The 19359-nt window shown below is 43.8% G+C and overlaps 1 protein-coding gene across 2 annotated transcripts in view; it reads left to right on the forward strand.

Annotated features, from left to right (window-relative positions):
- SETD2 (SET domain containing 2, histone lysine methyltransferase) overlaps positions 1–4919 on the forward strand; it is an 81467-nt gene extending 76548 nt beyond the window's left edge. For both annotated transcript variants that reach the window (XM_073551163.1, XM_073551164.1), the window contains 3 exons: positions 2653–2733; positions 3388–3489; positions 4112–4919. In XM_073551163.1, the coding sequence (XP_073407264.1) occupies positions 2653–2733; positions 3388–3489; positions 4112–4273 (345 nt within the window). In that variant the 3' untranslated portion in view covers positions 4274–4919. The remainder of the gene's footprint in view (positions 1–2652; positions 2734–3387; positions 3490–4111) is intronic.
- Positions 4920–19359: the final 14440 nt, after the last annotated feature.

Consider the following 19359-nt stretch of genomic DNA (forward strand, 5'->3'; position numbering starts at 1 on the left):
ATAACTGCATCGTGGCCCTGTACACAGTGATGCACCCCCTACATATAACTGCATCGTGGCCCTGTACACAGTGATGCACCCCCTACATATAACTGCATCGTGGCCCTGTACACAGTGATGCACTCTCTCCATATAACTGCATCGTGGCCCTGTACACAGTGATGCACCCCCTACATATAACTGCATCGTGGCCCTGTACACAGTGATGCACTCTCTCCATATAACTGCATCGTGGCCCTGTACACAGTGATGCACCCCCTACTTATAACTGCATCGTGGCCCTGTACACAGTGATGCACCCCCTACATATAACTGCATCGTGGCCCTGTACACAGTGATGCACTCTCTCCATATAACTGCATCGTGGCCCTGTACACAGTGATGCACTCTCTCCATATAACTGCATCGTGGCCCTGTACACAGTGATGCACCCCCTACATATAACTGCATCGTGGCCCTGTACACAGTGATGCACTCTCTCCATATAAGTGCATCGTGGCCCTGTACACAGTGATGCACTCTCTCCATATAACTGCATCGTGGCCCTGTACACAGTGATGCACTCTCTCCATATAACTGCATCGTGGCCCTGTACACAGTGATGCACTCTCTCCATATAACTGCATCGTGGCCCTGTACACAGTGATGCACTCTCTCCATATAACTGCATCGTGGCCCTGTATACAGTGATGCACTCTCTCCATATAACTGCATCGTGGCCCTGTATACAGTGATGCACTCTCTCCATATAACTGCATCGTGGCCCTGTATACAGTGATGCACTCTCTCCATATAACTGCATCGTGGCCCTGTACACAGTGATGCACTCTCTCCATATAACTGCATCGTGGCACTGTACACAGTGATGCACTCTCTCCATATAACTGCATCGTGGCCCTGTACACAGTGATGCACTCTCTCCATATAACTGCATCGTGGCCCTGTACACAGTGATGCACTCTCTCCATATAACTGCAGCATGGCCCTATACACAGTGTCCGCTCTATATAACTGCAGCATGATACCCTGCGCTTGTGTCTGAGATCACAGGCGCTCCGGCAGCTCCTGTCTCCTCCTCCTCCTGCATTAGTAGCAGGTGACAGATCATCCCTTTAATGTGCCATTACTGAGCAGAAAAGTGCCGTCCCCGGTGCCCCCGCCATCCTCCATGCTGCCGATGTACCGCCCTGATGCTCGGGATTCGCACTCATGTCTCCGCTCACCACTTTCCTTTATGGACATAAGCTGACACATCACCACCTCTGCTTGATGACCTGACGGAGCGGCGCTGAAGCCGCACCGGTGCTCCGCAATGTCACACAGAAGGGGTTAAACAGCCGGTGCTGCCGAGGAATAGACGGGATGGGAAGGAGGTCACCACGAATCTGCAAAGGAATCCCTGGGAGAGAACGTCACCCATCTTTCCCACAGCCCTGCAGGGCTTCTAGTTCCTGCAGATAGGGAAGACTGGGTGACACCTTATAAGCTGCCGTTAGCAGTTTCCCCACTGATGGGCACCCAGCTCTCATCTTCCTGAGCAGTAAATGTCTTCTGCCCCTTTATGGGTGATGTGTGCAATTGTGGTCAGGTGTGAGCTGCCAGGACCTGTCTGTCACTGGGCGCAGGGAGCCGGGGCCATGGCCTGTAATCAGAGGAGGTGAGAGGCCGCCGCAGAGCCACTCCGTGCACGCTGCGCTGCCAGACCCTGAATCAGCTGCCGGTCTGCACTGCCGCTCTGCGGACTTCTCCGCCTGCTGCAGTGTGGTGTCTGTGGACCACGAGTGGCGCTGCTGTATGGCGTCAGATACTTTTCTCCCCATTGTGGGTAAGTGCCCCCCCTGCATTCATGTCTGTTCTCTGCAGTTACCGCAGATAATCCCTGGGGGGCGCAGTAACGCAGGCCTTTGTGAGGCGTCTTCTCGAGCCCCCCTCCCAGCTTGAAGCTCCTTATTACCACGTCTCCCACTTCGTAGAGAATCCTGCAGAACGTCCCAGACTCACAAACTGTAAACCAGGAGCCGCCACCGGCCACTTCCCCAATTAAAGCCTGGGCTTTAATTACAATGCTGACGGGACCCCGCTCCTTCATTAAGACCCTCGACATCTTCATAAACGACGCATTCAGCCGCCCCAGACTGCGGAGCGTTTATGAGCCCAAATACAACATGGAAGCGTTTGTTATGGAGGGGCCCGAGGCCGGAGCTGGCTGCCAGCCACTGCCATATTAAATCCATACATTCTGTATAATACGCCCCCTCCCCCACACCCTAAACGTCGCTGTACGCCCCCAGCTGTCCGCCATGTGGCCATCCTGCGCAGCCACCGCTCTGTTACACAGGCAACGGACAAAGGGCGGCTTGTGTCAGGCTGGGTGACTACCAAAGTGGCCGCCAGACCTCGCTAGCCAGGTGTCCTCCGCTCCTACAGCTCTGCAGGAGTCTGGGAAAGCTGGGTGAGTGCGGAGCTGAACGTTTCCATACGTGACCCCACTGCTGACATTTCACCCTCTTATATATGTGCTTCCCTCGTCCTCTCTACGGTCACCCCCCCTCCATGTCCGGGATGTCTAAGCTCCACACTGTTGGGGTCCAGGCTAGTTTTTCCGCTGCAGCTGCCTCCTCCACTCTACTGTTTAATTTATTTTTTTTCTAGTCTTCCAAAAAGGCAAAAACTGCAGAAGCAGATACATCGAGTGAGCTGGCGAAGAGGAGCAAAGAAGTCTTCAGAAAGGAGGTGAGGAGCAGAGCGGCCACTGCCGACCCCTTAACACACACGAGAGCCGCCCCACTCACGCTGCTGCAGGGCACCCATTGTGTCAGCAGAGGGTGCTCATACACTGTAACAAACCCTCATCTGTGTGAGCAGGAGTTGCTTCCGGATCAGTTTCAGCCTCTGCAAATAAATCAACTAATATTTCTCTTCGCTTAAAGCAAACAGAGGCTGGAAATGGAGAGAAGTTTAGATAACGAAATTCTCTGCAGAACTTCTGCCTCATTTATATAAGCCAGGACCGGTCCTTTAAATTGTAAAACTTTGCTCATTTCAAGGCCCTAGTGGTGGCTGTGAGAACAGCGTTGCCGCCTCTCCAGACGTTGCGCTGCGGACGCTGCCGCCTCTCCAGACGTTGCGCTGCGGACGCTGCCGCCTCTCCAGACGTTGCGCTGCGGACGCTGCCGCCTCTCCTGACGTTGCGCTGCCGCCTCTCCTGACGTTGCGCTGCGGGCGCTGCCTCCTCTCCAGACGTTGCCCTGCGGGCGCTGCCTCCTCTCCAGACTTTGCGCTGCCGCCTCTCCAGACGTTGCGCTGCCGCCTCTCCAGACGTTGCGCTATAGCGCGGAGATATTACTTTTCTATTAATTTTCTCTGTTTTTTCTTCTATCCGCCCAGATGTCGCAGTTCATTGTGCAATGTCTGAACCCGTACAGGAAGCCGGACTGCAAAATCGGGAGGATAAACACCACTGAGGACTTCAAGCACTTGGCACGGAAGGTGCGACTCTACACGACGGGGGGGCGCTCTGCTGCGGTGCATTTAAAAGGGCACTCCCCCAGTACGAGGCAGTACTGGCCAGCTGTGTGCTGCCCCTTGTCCGCCCGCTGACTGACAGCGGCACAGGAAGCAGTAGCCATAGCTTGGCAGCATTCACACGGTGCATGTGCAAATTTAAAGGCTGTGAAGTAGCTATGCAAGAGTCACAGTGCAGAATGTCCCATGTGTATGCAGCACCTATGCAGAGCTATGTACGTTCCAATCCTACGTCGTCTGTGTATTTCCTTACTATTCTGTTTTCACAATATTCCCCTTTCCTGATCTCGGCTCTGCTACATCTCAGTACATGTCACGCTTGCTCTGTGGTCGCCATGGTAGCATGAATGGAGTAACGCTCCTTGTGGACTTGCCGACCTGTGATCATCTAGTCTTGGCGCTCCCTGACATCAGGTCCTTGCCGCCAGTCCATTACTGTGGTCATGGCAACCCCAGAGCGAGCGCAATATCTACATACTGCAACAAAGAGAAACAAATGACACTTGTGTAATTATTGCATTGTGGAGATGGTGGGCGCTGACGCCGCAGTATCAGGGTGATGACGACTCCTCTCTTCACCCCACAGCTGACTCACGGCGTCATGAACAAGGAGCTGAAATACTGCAAGAACCCCGAGGACCTCGACTGCAACGAGAACGTGAAGCATAAAACCAAGGAGTACATCAAGAAGTACATGCAGAAGTTCGGCTCCATCTACAAGCCCAAAGAGGATGTGGACTTTGAATAGCGCCCTCCAGAGGCCGAGCCATAAATTACGCCCCAGTGATGGGGCACCCCCCCCCCCCACGACTGAACGGTCCATCCCCCAATATTAAATCTGACCGCACATTTCACGTGGTCACGTGGCGGGCCGTGGCCATAAGTTCTGAGATTCCTCCCCTCACTGGATCGACAAGAGGCTTTGAGCGTCAGCTCTATGGTCCTAGATCTCCGACTTAACTCTTCCTACAACCGGCTCCTTTCTCCGCTGTAGAGCGCAATAAATTGTGCCGTTTTTTTTTCCCCCCTTTTAGTTTTTTTCGCTCCTCCGCCCGCGGGCCTGTATTATATTTTATCATATCTGTGAATATAATGTTATATATTTTTGTTTCATAATCAAGGAACCACCAGAACCAGGACTTTCCTACAGCGCAAATACCCCACATGCCCCCTGTAAATAGCATGTCGCTCATTTTTTCTTTTGTAATTTTTTTCCCTTTGTGCATTCACTGTTTTTTTTGTGTTTGTTTTTTTTAAGGCAGAATTGTGCATTACTGACTAATTTGTTTTTCCTTTTTTTTTCATTGTACTGCCTATAACGTTTTACTTCAAATTTTTACTGAATTTTTTATGTATAAAAGAAAAAAAAGAGAATAAAATACATTTGGCTACAAGGGAATGAAAGACTCTATGACTCGCTGAAGAGCACTAAAAGGAAAAACTTATGTAGGGGCAGTATTATAGTAGTTATATTCTTGTACATAGGGAGCAGTATTATAGTAGTTATATTCTTGTACATAGGGGCAGTATTATAGTAGTTATATTCTTGTACATAGGAGCAGTATTATAGTAGTTATATTCTTGTACATAGGGGCAGTATTATAGTAGTTCTATTGTTGTACATAGGAGCAGTATTATAGTAGTTATATTCTTGTACATAGGAGCAGTATTATAGTAGTTATATTCTTGTACATAGGAGCAGTATTATAGTAGTTATATTCTTGTACATAGGAGCAGTATTATAGTAGTTATATTCTTGTATATAGGGACAGTATTATAGTAGTTATATTCTTGTACATTGGAGCAGTATTATAGTAGTTATATTCTTGTACATAGGAGCAGTATTATAGTAGTTATATTCTTGTACATAGGAGCAGTATTATAGTAGTTATATTCTTGTACATAGGAGCAGTATTATAGTAGTTATATTCTTGTACATAGGAGCAGTATTATAGTAGTTATATTCTTGTATATAGGGACAGTATTATAGTAGTTATATTCTTGTACATTGGAGCAGTATTATAGTAGTTATATTCTTGTACATAGGAGCAGTATTATAGTAGTTATATTCTTGTACATAGGAGCAGTATTATAGTAGTTATATTCTTGTACATAGGAGCAGTATTATAGTAGTTATATTCTTGTACATAGGGGCAGTATTATAGTAGTTATATTCTTGTACATAGGAGCAGTATTATAGTAGTTATATTCTTGTACATAGGGGCAGTATTATAGTAGTTATATTCTTGTACATAGGGACAGTATTATAGTAGTTATATTCTTGTACATAGGAGCAGTATTATAGTAGTTATATTCTTGTACATAGGAGCAGTATTATAGTAGTTATATTCTTGTACATAGGGGCAGTATTATAGTAGTTATATTCTTGTACATAGGAGCAGTATTATAGTAGTTATATTCTTGTACATAGGGGCAGTATTATAGTAGTTATATTCTTGTACATAGGAGCAGTATTATAGTAGTTATATTCTTGTACATAGGGGCAGTATTATAGTAGTTATATTCTTGTACATAGGGACAGTATTATAGTAGTTATATTCTTGTACATAGGAGCAGTATTATAGTAGTTATATTCTTGTACATAGGGGCAGTATTATAGTAGTTATATTCTTGTACATAGGGGCAGTATTATAGTAGTTATATTCTTGTACATACGAGCAGTATTATAGTAGTTATATTCTTGTACATAGGAGCAGTATTATAGTAGTTATATTCTTGTACATAGGAGCAGTATTATAGTAGTTATATTCTTGTACATAGGGGCAGTATTATAGTAGTTATATTCTTGTACATAGGAGCAGTATTATAGTAGTTATATTCTTGTATATAGGAGCAGTATTATAGCAGTTATATTCTTGTACATAGGGGGCAGTATTATAGTAGTTATATTCTTGTACATAGGGGGCAGTATTATAGTAGTTATATTCTTGTACATAGGGGGCAGTATTATAGTAGTTATATTCTTGTACATAGGGGGCAGTATTATAGTAGTTATATTCTTGTACATAGGGGCAGTATTATAGTAGTTATATTCTTGTACATAGGGGGCAGTATTATAGTAGTTATATTCTTGTACATAGGGGGCAGTATTATAGTAGTTATATTCTTGTACATAGGGGCAGTATTATAGTAGTTATATTCTTGTACATAGGAGCAGTATTATAGTAGGTATATTGTATATAGAGGGCAGTATTATAGTAGTTATATTCTTGTACATAGGGGCAGTATTATAGTAGTTATATTCTTGTACATAGGAGCAGTATTATAGTAGTTATATTCTTGTACATAGGAGCAGTATTATAGCAGTTATATTCTTGTACATAGGGGGCAGTATTATAGTAGTTATATTCTTGTACATAGGGGGCAGTATTATAGTAGTTATATTCTTGTACATAGGGGGCAGTATTATAGTAGTTATATTCTTGTACATAGGGGCAGTATTATAGTAGTTATATTCTTGTACATAGGGGGCAGTATTATAGTAGTTATATTCTTGTACATAGGGGGCAGTATTATAGTAGTTATATTCTTGTACATAGGGGCAGTATTATAGTAGTTATATTCTTGTACATAGGAGCAGTATTATAGTAGGTATATTCTTGTATATAGAGGGCAGTATTATAGTAGTTATATTCTTGTACATAGGAGGCAGTATTATAGTAGTTATATTCTTGTACATAGGAGCAGTATTATAGTAGTTATATTCTTGTACATAGGGGGCAGTATTATAGTAGTTATATTCTTGTACATAGGGGCAGTATTATAGTAGTTATATTCTTGTACATAGGAGCAGTATTATAGTAGGTATATTCTTGTACATAGAGGCAGTATTATAGTAGTTATATTCTTGTACATAGGGGCAGTATTATAGTAGTTATATTCTTGTACATAGGAGCAGTATTATAGTAATTATATTCTTATAAATAGGGGGCAGTATTATAGTAGTTATATTCTTGTACATAGGGGCAGTATTTTAGTAGTTATATTCTTGTACATAGGGGCAGTATTATAGTAGTTATATTCTTGTACATAGGGGCAGTATTATAGTAGTTATATTCTTGTACATAGGGGCAGTATTATAGTAGTTATATTCTTGTATATAGGGGGCAGTATTATAGTAGTTATATTCTTGTACATAGGGGCAGTATTATAGTAGTTATATTCTTGTATATAGGGGGCAGTATTATAGTAGTTATATTCTTGTACATAGGGGCAGTATTATAGTAGTTATATTCTTGTACATAGGGGCAGTATTATAGTAGTTATATTCTTGTATATAGGGGGCAGTATTATAGTAGTTATATTCTTGTACATAGGGGCAGTATTATAGTAGTTATATTCTTGTACATAGGGGCAGTATTATAGTAGTTATATTCTTGTACATAGGGGCAGTATTATAGTAGTTATATTCTTGTATATAGGGAGCAGTATTATAGTAGTTATATTCTTGTACATAGGAGCAGTATTATAGTAGTTATATTCTTGTACATAGGGGGCAGTATTATAGTAATTATATTGTTGTACATAGGGGGCAGTATTATAGTAGTTATATTCTTGTACATAGGAGCAGTATTATAGTAGTTATATTCTTGTACATAGGGGGCAGTATTATAGTAGTTATATTCTTGTACATAGGAGCAGTATTATAGTAGTTATATTCTTGTACATAGGGGGCAGTATTATAGTAGTTATATTCCTGTACATAGGGGGCAGTATTATAGTAGTTATATTCTTGTACATAGGGGGCAGTATTATAGTAATTATATTGTTGTACATAGGGGGGCAATATTATAGTAATTATATTGTTGTACATAGGGGCAGTATTATAGTAGTTATATTCTTGTACATAGGGGCAGTATTATAGTAATTATATTGTTGTACATAGGGGGCAGTATTATAGTAGTTATATTCTTGTACATAGGAGCAGTATTATAGTAGTTATATTCTTGTACATAGGGGGCAGTATTATAGTAGTTATATTCTTGTACATAGGAGCAGTATTATAGTAGTTATATTCTTGTACATAGGGGGCAGTATTATAGTAGTTATATTCCTGTACATAGGGGGCAGTATTATAGTAGTTATATTCTTGTACATAGGGGGCAGTATTATAGTAATTATATTGTTGTACATAGGGGGGCAGTATTATAGTAATTATATTGTTGTACATAGGGGGCAGTATTATAGTAATTATATTGTTGTACATAGGGGGCAGTATTATAGTAGTTATATTCTTGTACATAGGGGCAGTATTATAGTAGTTATATTCTTGTACATGGGGGCAGTATTATAGTAGTTATATTCTTGTACATAGGAGCAGTATTATAGTAGTTATATTCTTGTACATAGGGGCAGTATTATAGTAGATATATTCTTGTCCATAGGAGAGGATAGACGTGTGTTTGTGAGCTCCCAGCAGGGTGGAGGCATGGCTTCTGACCCAGGTGGAGGGGAGGGAAGCTGGGCTGATGATGCAGGGAAAGCCCCTAGCCTGCCGCATGGACCTGATGGTAATGGAAAACTGGAAATGGTGGCTGGTGAGTCTTCTAAACCTGTTTGTTATGTTGCTGGATTGAGTGGTAAAGTTACAAGGCAAAGCATTTTTAAGCTGGAAATGCAAATCAGCAAATTACAAGATGAAATTAAGAATGAGACTGATCCAAAGATAAAACTGATGAAATGTGAGATCCTGGATGTTTGCAGACGAGAGCTGGACATTCGGAAAGGAAACCTGGACAAAGATGTGAACTCTGTGCCCAGAAAGGAAACTTGGGCTATGGAGAAAAAGAGGTGAGCCAGAGCCCAGAAGGAGAATAGAAAACATTCCATTAGTAAGGACATTAAATCTGAAATTGTGCACAGTGTGGGGCAAGGACGTCTGGTAAGAAATGCAGCACTTATATCAGCCGCACAATGTGAGGGGTCTGAGGCAGCAGATAATGCTGGGAGCGCTGCAGAGGAAAGTGTGTCAGCAACCGAGGGGTTAACCACAGTGGACTCTGTGTGCAGCAATGAAGGGAGCTCAGCTCCTGTAAGAGATGAAGTAAGTGTCCCCTGTACTGTCACTGTGTGCGAGACCCCGCTCAGTGCTGTGAGTGAGACTCCACTTGGTGCTGTGTGTAAGACCCCGGTCACTGGTGCTAGTGAATGTATGTCTGCAACAGATACAAACATTATAATGGACTCTGAACCCTCCATGTCAGTGAATGGAGACCACACTGCAGTAATAATGGACTCTGAACCCTCCATGTCAGTGAATGGAGACCACACTGCAATAATAATGGACTCTGAACAGTCAGTGGTAATGGACTCTGAACCCTCCATGTCAATGAATGAAGATCACATTGTGCAACAATCAGTAGTGGATCTGGGCATTTTTTCAGCACAAACACGTGTCAGTGATCATGGGGCTATTGAGAGTTCCAGCACTGATCGTCCTGCAGCTGGGGAGAGCTCCGGCACTGATCCACCTGCAGCTGGGGAGAGCTCCAGCACTGATCCACCTGCAGCTGGGGAGAGCTCCAGCACTGATCCTCCTGCGGCTGGGGAGGGCTCCGGCACTGATCCTCCTGCAGTTGGGGAGCACTCCGGCACTGATCCTCCTGCAGCTGGGGAGAGTTCCAGCACTGATCGTCTTGCAGCTGGGGAGAGTTCCAGCACTGATCGTCCTGCAGCTGGGGAAGGCTCCAGCACTGATCCCCCTGCGGCTGGGGAGAGCTCCAGAACTGATCCTCCTGCAGCTGGGGAGAGCTCCAGCACTGATCGTCCTGCAGCTGGGGAGAGTTCCAGCACTGATCGTCCTGCAGCTGGGGAGAGTTCCAGCACTGATCGTCCTGCAGCTGGGGAAGGCTCCAGCACTGATCCCCCTGCGGCTGGGGAGAGCTCCAGCACTGATCCTCCTGCGGCTGGGGAGAGCTCCAGCACTGATCGACCTGCAGCTGGGGAGAGTTCCAGCACTGATCGTCCTGCAGCTGGGGAGAGTTCCAGCACTGATCGTCCTGCAGCTGGGGAAGGCTCCAGCACTGATCCCCCTGCAGTTGGGGAGCGCTCCAGCACTGCTCCACCTGCGGCTCGGGAAACCTCCGGCACCGATCCTCCTGCTGACCAACATCAGTTCAGGAGACTGTTCTCCAATGTCACAAGACTAGTGAACCCTCCACCTCAGAGGAGGAATGCAGTCAGGATAAAGTACACGGGACCAGAGGAGAACATCCCATCCAGAATTTTTATTGGAAAAGTTCTTCTGAAAGACTTTATGAGGTTCAAGGCATCTGAGGTCTACGCACTGATCCATGTTCCATCCAGCAGGATCTTTGACATCAGCTTTAAGCTTCAGTGTGATCTGGATATGTCCTGGAACATCTATAATGACACTAGAGATGATGAGATCTGGGATCATCTCCATTGTATCCAGCTGTCTAAGCCGCAGGAAATAACGGCCACTGTCCTGTTCCAGTCTGAGGTGGTGAATCTGGCGGATCTGCAGCACTGGTTGAGCCGGCAGTGCATGGTGAGAAGTCATCCCCAGAAGATCTATGATGAGGAGCAAATAAGGAATGGAGGATATTCTGTGAAAATCCAGCTACTACAGGAGAATGGTGTGACCAGACACCTGTCACACTCCTTCTACCTGGGCTCAGAGAGGGGGATATGCTATTACCCCGGTCAGCCACGTCTGTGCCATAGATGTGGGGGCAGGCACCTCGCCATGAACTGCTCTCGTATCACGTGCTCATTGTGTGGACAGTTCGGGCATGCAAAGGACAAATGCACCGGAACCGTCATCTGTAACCTGTGCTCAGGACCCGGGCATACGTTTCGTGATTGCCCTCATGCAGAGCATAATAAATATAATGGCCTGACCTCCGTGGAAATTATGGGAAAAGAAACCACAAGAGGTGCAGATGTTGTCCAAGAAGCCGGCACTGATGAGGTGATAAGTCACAGTAACAGCGAGCCTGCTCCAGAGTCTGATATAATATCGATGGATGCTGCACTATTAGGACCACCAGCCACTGAAGAAACACCTAAAGTACCACCAGCTAGAGCTAAGCCACCATCAGCCAGTAAAGTGAGATCTAAGCAATGTTCAGCCACTAAATTAAGATCTAAAATACTAGTCACTAAGGTGTCCAGAAAACCTGTCACCAAACCATCCAAGCTTCAGCCCAGTACATCTGTAGAAGTAGATAAATTGTCCGCAGTGTCCAGCGTGGATGACGAAGGTTTTGTGACTATAAAAAGGAAAAAAGCCTTTGTGGATTCCTCCAGGAAAATCACAACAGTCCAGAAAACCTCTGAGCCTCCAGTCCAGTACGTTACAATGTACTGGGAGAAGAAGATGAAGAAGAAGAGGCACAAATGGAGCAAGGTTCTTCATACATCATAGAAAATGACTCTGATGAGGTGGATCCTGACCCTCCCGTGTCCACAAAGAGATGGGGCACTGCAGGTGACAGCAGTGGAAGGAGAAAGAAGACCAGAAAGTCTAAGTGATCAGGATGCGGCTGAGACTAAGCTCTATTAATGTGAACAGTGTGAGGACTGGTAGCCGGCGGCAGGCGATCTACCAGCGATTGTCTGATGAGAGATCTGACGTCTTCTTCTTACAGGAGACGTATCTGAAATGTAATGCCCATGTGTATGCAGCCAAGAGAGACTGGAGACTAGGTCCATCATTCTGGTCCTTCGGGCTGGAGAGGAATGACGGTGTGGGAATCCTCTTTAATACCATGGATGTCTAGGTGGACAGAGTCCTGGAGATCTGTCCAGGCCGCTGTCTGATGCTGGACTTTGTACTGGACTCCATCCATTTTAGAGCAATAAACATTTATGCTCCACAGACAAGGAAAGAGTGGAGGGAACTGTTTGACCATATGAAGCCATATTGCTTTACCTCTAAAGTGTTTATATTGTGTGGGGATTTTAATAATGTGTCTTGTAATGTGGATAGATCCAGTAGTCACAAGAAACTGAGATATGATGAGACGTTTCTTAATAATATAGTCCAGCAGGCCCATCTAGTAGACCCCTATGGTTCCCACCATACCAGTAAGACATACACATACCATAAGGGTGGTAATGCCAGCAGAATAGACCGGGTATATATAAAGAGAGAGGCGAGATGCTCTCAGTACAGGATCAGCCCTCTGGAGTTCTCTGACCATTGCATGGTGAGCGTGACGCTGGATTTGGCCCAAGCTGTGGTCTGTGGAAAGGGGTACTGGAAGGTGAATAGCTCCGTGATCCAAGATCCACGGTTCAGAGAGGCCTTCACCACCTTCTATAACGATCGTAGGACCACCCAATGTATGTGTGATGACACAGCTGAGTGGTGGGAGACCATGAAAAGTGACATCAAGCAGTTTATTATACGAGCAGCCAGGAGACCTAGTAATATGGATTATATGAGATACTCTGCCCTGAGACTGCAACTGAGCCGGCTATATAGCAGGATGAATGGTGGTGAGGAGGTGGATGGACGGAGCGTCAGCCATATAAAGCAGCGAATGAGGGAGCTGCAGTATGATCGCCTCAAGTCTCTCAAGGCAGAGGGACAGTTTGATAATTGGGGTGTTCATAACCCAGATCCTTTCATTTCCTGTAAAAACAGGGTTAGTAAGGCCTCTTTCACACTTCCGTTTTTTACAATCAGTCACAATCCGCCAGGTTTTGAAAAAAACGGATCCTCAATTTTCTTTTGAGGATCCGTTTTTTTCCCCATTGACTTGCATTAATGGCGGATTGTGACGGATTGCCGTCCGTTGCATCCGTTTTTTGTGAGTATCCGCCAAAAGTTGCTGTCCGTCACCATCCTCAAAGATTTCAAAACGGAGCTTGCAACGTTTTTTTCTGTGGCGGATCCACCAGACACTGATTTAACCCGAAATTCTTTCTGTGTGCCGGACAAAATATTCATTCTCTCTCTCTCTTTCTCTCTCTTTCTCTCTCTTTCTCTCTCTTTCTCTCTCTTTTTCTCTCTCTTTTTCTCTCTCTTTTTCTCTCTCTCTTTCTCCTTCTCCTTCTCCTTCCCGGCCAGCAGTTCCTTTATATTTCCTCATTTTCAGGATCCGTCTGAAAACGGATCCTGTGCCATCCGTTCGCATCAGTTCAGAACGGATCCGCTTCTCTACCTTTTTGGCGGATTTGAACTGATGCTAAAAAACTGAAGTGTGAAAGAGGCCTAAGAAGCTAATCACTGGTTTGTTGGATGAGAATGGGGTGGAGCAGTCAGAGCCAGAGAAAGTCCACAAGATCATTGCTGATTATTATAGAGATCTCTATAAAGGGGCTCATATTGATAAGGAAGCCATTAATGCCTACCTGAAGGGGGTGTCCCTACCAACACTAGACCCCACACAGGCAGATAGTATGGCCGGTCCCATAACTGAGGAGGAGGTGAAGAAGAGCATTGACTCCTTAAAGGCCAACAAGAGCCCGGGGCTGGACGGCCTGACCAGCGAGTTTTATAGAGAGTTCCGGGACTTATTAGCTCCAGCCCTGGTGCAGGTCTATAATGATTGCCTCTCTGCAGGGAAGCTTCTACCGTCCCAGTATAAATCTGTTCTGGTCCTTTTGGCAAAAAAAGGAAATCTAAAAGATATAAAGAACTGGCGTCCATTGTCTCTGCTGAACACAGATTATAAAATTCTGGCCAAGATCTTGTATTATCGGCTGAGTGAGGTGGCGGGTGAGCTCATCATCGCCAACCAGACGTGTGGTGTGAAGGGTCGGACGATAGAGGACTCATTGTTGTTGGTGAGAGAAGCCGTGACGTACATGAAGCAGCACCATGTGGGGGCGTATATTGTGGGCTTAGACCAGAGTAAAGCCTTTGATAGAGTCCATCATGATTACCTGTATCAGGTGTTGTTACAGTATGGCCTCCCGATGCGGTTTGTGCAGCGGCTGCGATTTCTGTATGAGGAAGCTATAAGCCTGCCGCTGATTAATGGTCACTTGGCCGAGCCCTTTGCGATCATGTCAGGGGTGAGGCAGGGCTGTCCTCTCAGCCCATTGTTGTATGTTTTCAGTCTGGATCCTTTCCTCAGAAAACTGCAGGATCATAGAGATTTTACAGGGCTGAGGTGTCACCTCCAAAGTATGGTAGAGGAGGTAAAGTTCTGTGCCTATGCGGATGATGTGTCGGTTGTGGTGTCTTCTAGAGATGATTGTGCGGCTCTACAGCAGGAGATCACAGCCTTCTCCCAAGTGTCTAACTCCTCTGTGAACATGGAGAAGAGCGAGGCGTTGTGGCTGGGGAGTGACCGTGATGTCTTCTCGGTGCCCTTCAGAACAGTTCAGGATCAGATAAAGATTTTGGGAGTTGTGTTTGGTGCTGTAGATGATGGGAAGGTGAACTGGGAGGAGAAGCTGGTGGTGTGTGAGCGGAAGGTGCAGAGCCGGAGACACTGGAAGCTGACATATCTGGAGAAGATCCGCCTGCTGAAGACCTTCCTGCTCCCGCTGTTCCTCTATATCAGTGTGGTGTTCCCGCTGCCAGATACGTTGCTCCCCAGACTCACCAATGTCTTCTTTCACTTCTTGTGGGGCAACAGGGTGAATGTGGTCAGGAGAAACATTGTCTATCTCCTTCATAAGGATGGTGGTCTCGCCATGCCTTGTCCGGAGCTCTTCTTTAATCTTTTGTTTCTCATGAAGAATTTTTCGTTTTGTAAGAATTCAGAGAAGGTGCCATGGTCGTGTTTAAGAGCCAGATCCAGCAGTTTGTGTCTGTGTGGTCGGTAGGGGACCCCATCAAGAGAATCTCAGGACGACTAAAGAATAATGTTTCTTGGTATGGTGTCCACATAATAAGTAAGGTCATCAGATGGAGGATCTTGTATGATGACGTCAAGCAGCTTAGTAGGAAGGAGCTGTATAAGAATGTCCTGTCATCTCACTTCAGTGTCCAGGTACAACTGAGGGGCGCTCCGAGTCTGGATGTAAAATGGGCTGTAAAAAACGTGCTCGATCCCAGAGTTCCCCCTCATATGAGAGACGTAGCGTGGCTGGCACTCCATGGTAAGATGTACGTTAGAGATAATCTAAAGTGCAGGAATGTATCAGACAGATCCTGTCCCAGAGAAGAGTGCCCCCATATACTGGAGACGATGGACCATCTGCTGTTAGTGCCCCTTCAGTATGCAGGTATGGGAGTCTGTGTCCTTGTCCCTAAAGTTACCGCACCTGGTGGGTCAGTCGTATGGTCAGCTGCTGTACGGAGACTTCCAGCCTGAGCTCAGGGCGTATGACAGAAGCTCTCTGTATATAGTAAATGTGGTGACCATCTACCATCTGTGGTGTGCACGGTGCTGCCTGCTCATCAATAAGGAAGTCCTGTCCTGTGATACTGTCAGGTATAAGATCCTAGAAAGTCTCAAGGCCGTATATAAGAAGGATATAAAGGGGAACCCAGGGAATGTGAACTGGAGGAACATCTGGGATTGGTCAATGTTTGCTAATGCTATTGTTTAAGTGATGTAACAACACAATATCTATCTCCTTTACTATTTATTGCTTTGAGATTTTAATGTAACATTTTTGTAATATATGGTTGCCAGTTTTTAAATAAAAAGATCATAGAATCATAGAATCATAGAATCATAGAATCGTAGAGTTGGAAGGGACCTCCTGGGCCATCTGGTCCAACCCCCTGCTCAAAGCAGGATTCGCTAAATCATCCCGGTCAGATGTCTGTCCAGCCTCTGTTTGAAGACTTCCATTGAAGGAGAACTCACCACTTCTCGTGGCAGCCTGTTCCACTCATTGATCACTCTAACTGTCAAAAAGTTTTTTCTAATATCTAATCTGTGTCTCCTCCCATTCAGTTTCATCCCATTGCTTCTAGTCTTTCCTTGTGCAAATGAGAATAAAGTTGATCCTTCTACAATGTGACAGCCCTTTAGATATTTGTAGACAGCTATTAAGTCTCCTCTCAGTCTTCTCTTTTGCAAACTAAACATTCCCAAATCCTGCAACCTTTCCTCATAAGACAGGGTTTGCAGACCGGTCACCATTCTGGTCGCTCTTTTCTGAACTTGCTCCAGTTTGTTGATGTCTTTTTTAAAATGTGGTGCCCAAAACTGGACACAATATTCCAGATGAGGTCTGACCAAAGAGGAGTAGAGGGAAATAATGACTTCACGTGATCTAGACTGTATGCTTCTGTTAATACATCCTAGAATTGCATTTGCCTTTTTTGCTGCTGCATCACACTGTTGACTCATATTCAGTCTGTGATCTATTAGTATACCCAAGTCTTTTTCACATGTGCTGTCACTTAGCCCTATTCCTCCCATTCTGTATATGCTTTTTTCATTTTTATTGCCCAGATGTAGTACTTTGCATTTCTCCCTGTTAAAAACCATTCTGTTAGTTGCTGCCCACTTCTCCAGTTTATTTAAATCTTTTTGAATCCTCTCTCTCTCTTCTCTAGTATTAGCTATCCCTCCTAGCTTTGTGTCATCAGCAAATTTAATCAGTTTACCCTCAATTCCTTCATCTAAATCGTTGATAAAGATGTTGAACAATACAGGGCCCAGGACAGAGCCCTGTGGTACCCCACTTGAGACATTCTTCCAACTGGATGTGCAGCCATTTACGACCACTCTTTGGGTCCGATCACTAAGCCAGTTATGAATCCACCTAACAGTTGCCTTGTCCATTCCATACTTAGTCATTTTTTCAATAAGGATTGTATGAGAGACTTTGTCAAATGCTTTGCTGAAGTCAAGATATACTATATCTACAGCATTTCCTTGATCCACCCAATCAGTGATTCCATCATAGAAGGAAATTAAGTTAGTCTGACATGACTTATTAGTTACAAACCCATGCTGACTCTGGTTAATCACTTCATTCTTATCCAGGTACTGACATACATGTTGTTTAATAATTTGTTCAAAGATCTTTCCTGGTATAGAAGTCAGACTCACCGGCCTATAGTTGCCTGGGTCCACCTTCTTCCCCTTTTTGAAGATAGGAACAACATTTGCTCTTCTCCAGTCTTCTGGCACTTCTCCTGTTCTCCAAGATCATTATAGTAGTTATATTCTTGTACATAGGGGCAGTATTATAGTAGTTATATTCTTGTACATAGGGGCAGTATTATAGTAGTTATATTCTGGTACATAGGGGCAGTATTATCGTAGTTATATTCTTGTACATAGGGGGCAGTATTATAGTAGTTATATTCTTGTACATAGGAGCAGTATTATAGTAGTGATATTCTTGTACATAGGGGAAGTATTATAGTAGTTATATTCTTGTACATAGGGGCAGTATTATAGTAGTTATATTCTTGTACATAGGAGCAGTATTATAGTAGTTATATTCTTGTACATAGGGGCAGTATTATAGTAGTGATATTCTTGTACATAGGGGCAGTATTATAGTAGTGATATTCTTGTACACAGGGGAAGTATTATAGTAGTTATATTCTTGTACATAGGGGAAGTATTATAGTAGTTATATTCTTGTACATAGGAGCAGTATTATAGTAGTTATATTCTTGTACATAGGGGCAGTATTATAGTAGTGATATTCTTGTACACTTCCCAGATCAATACGATTAGTCCCCAATCCCCACAATTTTAAGCGTGTCCTGAAAACGCATTTATTCAGACTGGCCTATCGCCTCAACACATTAACCTAACCTATCCCTGTGTGGCAGAGCCAAAAATTTTACCATAACCAGGTTCCCAGCATCATGTTCCCACATGCTTTATGCATCCATTAGCCCTCTGTGTCTGTACTGTTACACACTTAACATTATGACTGGTCCATACAATCAGGGCAACTGTTACCACCCACCTTTCGTGTCTACCTCTTTCCTCATAGACTGTAAGCTTGCGAGCAGGGCCCTCACTCCTCTTGGTATTTGTTATAATCTACTGTATGTGATTATTGTTATGCTGTAATGTCTATTGTCTGTACAAATCCCCTCTGAAATGTAAAGTGCTGCGGAATATGTCGGCACTATAAAAATAAAATTTATAAAAATAAAATTTATTTAAATTTATTTACATAGGGGAAGTATTATAGTAGTGATATTCTTGTACATAGGGGAAGTATTATAGTAGTTATATTCTTGTACATAGGAGCAGTATTATAGTAGTTATATTCTTGTACATAGGGGGCAGTATTATAGTAGTTATATTCTTGTACATAGGGGCAGTATTATAGTAGTGATATTCTTGTACATAGGGGAAGTATTATAGTAGTTATATTCTTGTACATAGGAGCAGTATTATAGTAGTTATATTCTTGTACATAGGAGCAGTATTATAGTAGTTATATTCTTGTACATAGGGGCAGTATTATAGTAGTGATATTCTTGTACATAGGGGAAGTATTATAGTAGTGATATTCTTGTACATAGGGGAAGTATTATAGTAGTTATATTCTTGTACATAGGAGCAGTATTATAGTAGTTATATTCTTGCACATAGGAGCAGTATTATAGTAGTTATATTCTTGTACATAGGAGCAGTATTATAGTAGTTATATTCTTGTACATAGGGGCAGTATTATAGTAGTTATATTCTTGTACATAGGAGCAGTATTATAGTAGTTATATTCTTGTACATAGGGGCAGTATTATAGTAGTTATATTCTTGTACATAGGGGCAGTATTATAGTAGTTATATTCTTGTACATAGGAGCAGTATTATAGTAGTTATATTCTTGTACATAGGGGCAGTATTATAGTAGTTATATTCTTGTTCATAGGGAGCAGTATTGTAGTAGTTATATTCTTGTACATAGGGGCAGTATTATAGTAGTTATATCCTTGCACATAGGAGCAGTATT

Source organism: Dendrobates tinctorius, unplaced genomic scaffold (genome assembly GCF_039654945.1).
Source record: "Dendrobates tinctorius isolate UK_male_01 unplaced genomic scaffold, ASM3965494v1 ptg000173l, whole genome shotgun sequence".
NCBI lineage: Eukaryota > Metazoa > Chordata > Amphibia > Anura > Dendrobatidae > Dendrobates > Dendrobates tinctorius.